At 39.2% G+C, this 7,103-nt stretch overlaps 1 protein-coding gene across 1 annotated transcript; it reads right to left on the reverse strand.

The window, feature by feature from the left end:
* Nucleotides 1-4,740: 4,740 nt before the first annotated feature.
* Nucleotides 4,741-5,277, reverse strand: LOC106872658 (uncharacterized). The gene has a single exon (XM_014919720.1). It carries the CDS (start codon nt 5,275-5,277, stop codon nt 4,741-4,743), a length of 537 nt encoding a protein of 178 aa, XP_014775206.1.
* Between the last annotated feature and the right edge of the window lie 1,826 nt (nt 5,278-7,103).

Genomic DNA, 7,103 nt, shown 5'->3' on the forward strand with positions numbered 1-7,103 from the left:
TGTGTGTGTGTGTGTGTGTGTGTGTGTGTGTGTGTGTGTGTGTGTGTGTGTGTGTAAGTGCGCGTGCGTGCGCGTGTGGATATACGCAGTTGCAACAACCTTTGATTAACTCATCGGTGTAAGTGGAAGGACCTAGTGGCAACATTTTGTCTGAAAGAAAAACTTCAGAGACTTGTTTGTAAAACCGCAAGGGCTTCGCTCATGACACCAGTAGCTCACGAAACAGTTTGTTTGTTTTGTTTTTTTTACATGATTTTGTCACCCTTGTGGCGGATCTCCTGGACTATCTCATCTAAATCGAAAATGATTGTGCTGATATAGAAATCAGTATACAAAACCTATACTGATTTGTGCGGAAGCTAGCCGGGATAGAATTGAATTAATATATGCATTTCAAAAAGCTTTAGATTAAATTACTGCTGTGTATGGTATTTATAATGTGAATGCATATGTGGAATAATACTAGTTGTACTATTTTATTTCAGAAAAACATCTGAGATATAGTCATGTGTTAAAACCTTCTTTCAGAATATTGGTAGATCGCCAAACAGATGTTTCGATTTAATTTAGTTTTCTCAGTAACGAATTTTCTCCTATTTGTTTTATCAAATATTATCAGGTTTGTTGGATTCTTTACTTGAGCATGACATTTTTATGGCCTCTCTCTCTCTCTCTCTCTCTCTCTCTCTCTCTCTCTCTCTCTCTCTCTCTCTCTCTCTCTCTCTCTCTCTCTCTGACATTCCAGAACATTTATAGCTTACGCGTTGTCTTCATTTGCACTGCTAAGTGTACATTTGCAGTTCTGCAGCTTCAGTCTCTCTTTAAACTTTTTTTCATTTTGTTTAATGCAGTAACGATTGTACAAGCTCGTCTCTTTACGACTTCTACAACTACTACTACTACTAATACTAATAATAATAATAATAATAATAATAATAATAATAATAATAATAATAATAATAATAAGGCCTGAAATTTCGGGGAAAGGGATAGTCGATTAAATTGACACCAGTACTCAAATGGTACTTAATTTATCGACCCCGAAAGGATGAAAGGCAAAGTCGACCTCTGCGGAATTTGAACTCAGAACGTGAGACGGAAAAAATGCTGCTAAGCAAAAGGGTTGTAGCAGAAAACGTGGGTGCTGATATCAAGAAAAAGAAGCATAATGGGAGTGACAAAAGAAAATATCCATGGTGGAAAAGAAGAATCCAGGCAGGGTGAGACATGCTCTCGAAGTAAATCTCTGTGTTAGACCGAAAGGAAAAGGGGGGGTGGCTTAAAAGCGAATAAAAATACAGAGCACTGAAAAAGATGTATAATATTGAGAGAAAGGGCCTGAAAGTGGCAATGGAGGAACTGAAACAGCGCTTCGTTGCAAAGAAAGCAAAGATGGTAAGATACGATCAAAGAATGAAGGGTTACCACCAGAATAGGCTATTCAGAGTAGATCAGAAGAGATGCTATACAGAAATAAATGGAGAGTGTACAAATGAAAAGTTGATAGCAGATAACAATGAAAGTCAAAGATTTTGGCGTGACATCTCGAGCAAAGGAAAGGAGTACAAGAAGGATGTTGAATGGTTGCAAGAACTGAAACAAACAGTAGTCTGTCCAAAACAAGCAGAACTAAAAAAAATTTCAGTTAGGGAAGTAAAGGAAATCAGCAAAGAAATAGGCAACCGAAAGGTCCCTGGACCAGATACATTTCAACGCTACTGGATCAAAAGATTTGGTGTCATGCACGAATAGCTGCTCAACTCATCACCATGTTAAATGCCGACCAATTAACACCAGAATGGTTGACAATGGGTAGGATAATGCTTTGCTTGAAAACATCGAAAACTGCAATACGGTAGACAATTACATGCCGATATCCTGTTTGCCACTTATGTGGAAATCATTGACTGGTATAGTCGCAGAGCCAATGTACGAACATTTGGAAAAAAATGGAGTCCTGCCACATAAGCAGAAGGTTGCAAGCGTAAGTGCAGAGGTATCAAGGATCAACTCCTGGTAGACGAAACTGTACTTAGAGACTGCAAGAGGAGGAAAAGTAATTTAGCCATGTCATGGATCGATTATGACACGGATTATGGAATGTATGAATAGGATCGAAGCTATCAACACATGGGCGGTTTCATTACTTAGATATGGAACAGGGGTAATAGTGTGGACAGTAGGTGAACTAAACAGCTTAGACAGTGTTGTGTGGAAGTAGAACACCCCTATTTGGTTGGCTCCTAATGGACTGTGCCACGATATAAATGGACATGCACAGAGAGTGTGGGGAGAGAGTTGGTGAGCTGTGTAAAGCCAAGAGTTGTATATTGTCGAGTGTAATTACAAGTATTGTGTATCAGTCGAGCGATTTGCAAGGACTTTATTTATTATCTCGTTTTATCGTTCGTCAAACGTGCGCTACGTCGGTGGTGATGAGGATTCGGACAATATTGCCACTGATACAACAGTGACGACGAGGATTCGGACAATGTCGCCACAGATACAACAGTGGCGTCGAGGTTTCGAACAGTACCGAGGATTCGAACAATACTGTAACTGGAAATAGTACCGAAAAAGAAGCGTTATTGAAAGTAGTCGTAAAACAACATGAGCAGCAGCAGCAGCAACTACAGCAGTTAACAGAGTTGTTACTGCAGTTGAGAAATACGACAGAATCTCATTTTCAGCGGACGGTATTGCAAACTCCATCGCAGAATTTCAGTACAAACTATATGAAGGAACTACCTTTACCACGTATTACAGACGATACGAGGACATATTCAGAGATAGAAATGCAAGGGGTGGTCTAGTAAAAGGAAGGTAAGGCTCCTTTTGCAAAAACTCGCTCCTCCTGAACACAAAAGTTTTTGCAACCTTATTTTGCCGAGAAAATTCGCGTAATTGTGTTTTGATAAAACGATAAATATTTTGAATAATATTTTTAGCGAAAAAAGTTCGCCTGTTTAACATTCGGTGAGAATGTTTAAATTTAAAGAAGAATGAGTTCGACGACTTTGTAACATGCCGGTATTGTTAATAAAGCTTGTGAAAGGTTTAAACTGGGAGGATTAATGCCAGATATGTTCAAGTGCTTAATATTCGTTAAAAGGCTAGTGGAAGCGGAAAACGCAGAAATTAGAAAAGGAATATTATCAAAGTTGAATCTACTAACCATGCAGAAAGTGGCTTAGGGATGCCAACAAATAATAAACCTTCTAGAAGATACAAGAAAAATAGAAGACAATAATAATAATAATAATAATAATAATAATAATAATAATAATACTTACAAATATATATAACATACAGAAAATTGCACTACTGGGCACTGCACACATCCTACGCAAAACACTTTCAATACAGTAACCATAAGAGCATCACAGCAAACTACAGCACATACCCAAGGCACAAAGAGCTGCGCTCGGTAGTGAAGTGAAAGCACGTTATAAAAATAAAACTACTGAACAATAATAACAATAATAATAATAATAATAATAATAATAATAATAATAATAATAATAATAATAATTATTATTATTATTATTATTATAATAATAATAATGTACAAACGTGTAAAGAAAGTATTGAAAGAAAAAAAGACAGATAAATCCCAAACCGTGCTATGGTTGCGGAGACCTGTATTTTAAGAAAGATTGCCCCTTTAAAGATAAAAAATGTTTTATGTGCGGTAAAATTGGGCATAGATAGTCAATATGATGGTTGAAGTAAAATGTAAAAAATGAGAAACCGAAGAAAGTCTACTCAACGAAAATATACCATTGAAAACCTAAAATTTGTGTTGGTAAGAATACATGGTTTTCAGACGAAAATTCAATTAGTCACCGGATCAGACATATCGATAATTAATACGGCAACATTAAGATAGGAATATATAAACTGGGGACGATATAAACTGGGATTACCTTAGGTTTCCCGTCCATAAAGCGTTTAGCTTTATGGCGTATCATCAGATCCCAAAAACCTGTCAGCCCATGACCTCTTAAAAATATGGAGGGAGAAATGCCTCACTACTCAAAGGTAATAATTGGGGATTATCTCTCTTTGCTATTGGCTATCGACATCCGGCTGTGCCGCCATCTTGTGGACTCCAAAAAGCGAGCAGGAACCTCTTGAAATGTAAACATGGACCGAAAATCTCCGTTCTGGAGTTAAGGATTTCTCTGAGTAGAGCTAGTCTTTTAGGATTCTCGCGCGTTCAGTTATGTATAACTTGCAATGATTCGCCCGTTAATGTAGGGGCCTGGGTTCTCGAGGATTTTCCATGAGATCGAGTATGGAATTCCATCGTCTCTTAGTTGCCAGATGTGGCTGGCCAGTTATGTTACGTATCTCATTTCCTGAAGGAGGACCTGTGGTTGGAGAGACGTTGCTTGAATGAGTTCCCGAAACATCTAATGCATGGTGGTACACTTGTCTACAGCCAGCTTGAGTTGCCAGTCCGTGATCCATTGCTGCATTGTTTCCAGGTCCGATAGCAGGAAAGATCTATAGCGTTCAAGATCTGTCTTTTTTTATCTCAAGGTAAAACTTGATGTCATCTGTATATTTAAGCACTGTGACATTCTTTAAGTTGGCATCTATGTCATTAATGCATGCAACAAACAAAAGGGGACCAAGAAAATGTCGCTGCGGTACACCAGATAACATCTCATAAGGTGAAAAAAGCTGTCCTAGAACTGTGACTACTTCTTTTCGGCTGAGAATGAAGGACTCCAATTAATCAAAAAGATCATCTTTCACACCCATTGCAAAGGGTTTTGCCATAAGTCTTTTGTACGGCACAGAATTAAAAGCTTTAGCAGAGTCAAGGTAAACAACATCCACCCATGAGACGCCATCAGTGAGCCGGGTGATGTTTTCAAGGAATTCGATAAGTTGATCGCAGCAACTGCAGTTAGGGATAGATCCAAATTGCGAGAGCCGGATAAGGCGGTGAGAATTCCAGAAGTTCCACAGTGTTTCTCTGACACAAGACTCCCTCAGTTTGGCAATGCAGCTAGTAAGACTGACTGGACGATAGTTGACAAGCGACGTGCGGCCACCCTTTTTGAACAGAGGAACGACAGTGGCAGTTTTCCGCTGCTCCGGAGTAGCACCGTTGTTAAGACAGAATTGAAAGAAGAGTGAAAGCTGGTGCAGAAGAAAGTACCCACAGCGTTTGAGAAGCAGGTACGTAACACCATCAAGACCAGAAGAGGCGTAGTTGTGTTTATTCTTAAGGTAACGTCGCAGCATTGCAGGTGCAATTTCCATAGTTGTTATAGAATTTTATATCAGATGTGCGATTTGGTTTTCAACAGATGGTGCGATTTGGTTTTCAACAGATGGTGCGATTTGGTTTTCAACAGTAAAAATGCATGCATAACATTCAACAATGGGTTCTGCGTATTATTTGGGATCATCAGTAAACTGGCTTGTTTGGAGATTGCGAAGAGGACCAACTGGAAAGAGAGATCTCTGATTTGAATGTACATATTTCCAGAACACTTTACCGTCACGGTTAGTTGCTATGCACCATCCAAATTCAAGCACTGCCCTTTTTGTCATCTGCTGGAAATTGTTGGATAATTTATTGGACTTCTTACTGTTTATATCTGATTTATGCAGTTTGTATTCCCGTTCAGCATTACGACGTTATTTCCTGATAAGTCTGAGTGCTGCGGTCTCCCAAATTGCACTTTGGAGATGTTTTTGTGCTTACGTGGTACTGATGCTGCACATGCCGTCCATATTGAGTTCAGGATGTTCTGAAGTATAGTGTTCACATCTCCAGAGTCGTAAAATTCCACCCAGTTTGGATGTTGTAGTTCGGTGTAGTAAGAGTTCCAGTCAAAGCGAGCAGTCTAGAGATGGTTGTAGATTTTGTTATTCCCCATAAGGGACAAATTATATAAAATATATAAGCGGCTGTTTTCCTGGCGGCAGTTCTGAGAATATCACAAAGTTGTGTGTCCTGATGGTAATTTGTTGGGCGGTAAACTACTCCAAGTAGATATGTTGACATGGTCATACGTATATTACAGAAAAATGCTTCTTGTGATTGGTTCAAATCAACGCAAGGAATTGCTGAAAAGATTGAACGAGCGTAGACCATCACATCACCACTACAACAATTAATGAGTTCTTTGCGAAACAAGTTGTAGCCAGCTATGCTGAAAACCCCATCACAGAGTATAGAATGTACCCATGTTTCAATGACTGTAATGAAATTGGGGTCGATACTTTTAACATAAGAATCAAAAAGATGTATCTTGTTGCACAAACTACGACCATTTAAGGACAACAATTTGTAACTTGATTTCATTTTATGATGTGTAGGTGATTCCGGGTTGTTCTGATTTAGTTTCCCACAGTTTTTTGTGGGTACAATGTGTTCAGACCAGTTGGTATCTCTTTTCCATGTTTCACCAGCCTTAATAAACTTCCATGTCTGCCCATCATCACGTAGACTGAAGCTTTCATGTTGTACTGAGTTGCGAGTTAAGGAAGTTGCAGCACGTAGCTCTGGACGTACATCAGGTGGTAGACCAGGGCGTGTTCTAAAGGTAATCCTATTTTCACGCCTAGCTTTATTAGAGGCTAAAAAGTATGAACATGCCTCAGTAGAATTTGCAAAAGACAGCCTGATTAGTCTGATTAGCCTGGTCGACCAAGGCGGAGAGCACCCTAAGGGAGAGCACAGCCTAGGCTCTTGGATGAGCTGGCAGCAAATGTCAGAAGGTCATCTATGTCCTCTGATACAACAATGGCAATTACTTCGTAGTTGATAGATTCAGTGGCTTTCTCGATGCATCTAGATTCGACAAGACCTACGAGGAGATTTTTTAGCATAGCACTCCCTCATAATGGGGTTTCTACACGAACGCACGATCTGATTTCTGCTATTTCTCGGCTTAAAGTAGATATCATTTGTCGTATTTCCGCAGTCGATTTTTGTTGTTGCTGTTGCTACTGCAGTTGTTGTTGTGGTTGTTGTTGTTCTTGTTGTTGTTGTTGTGGTTGTTGTTATTCTTGTTGTTGTTGTTGTTCTTGTCGTTTATGATGATATTCTTCAATAGGAATAGTAGGAGAATACACAG

Source organism: Octopus bimaculoides, chromosome 9 (genome assembly GCF_001194135.2).
Source record: "Octopus bimaculoides isolate UCB-OBI-ISO-001 chromosome 9, ASM119413v2, whole genome shotgun sequence".
Classification (NCBI taxonomy): domain Eukaryota; kingdom Metazoa; phylum Mollusca; class Cephalopoda; order Octopoda; family Octopodidae; genus Octopus; species Octopus bimaculoides.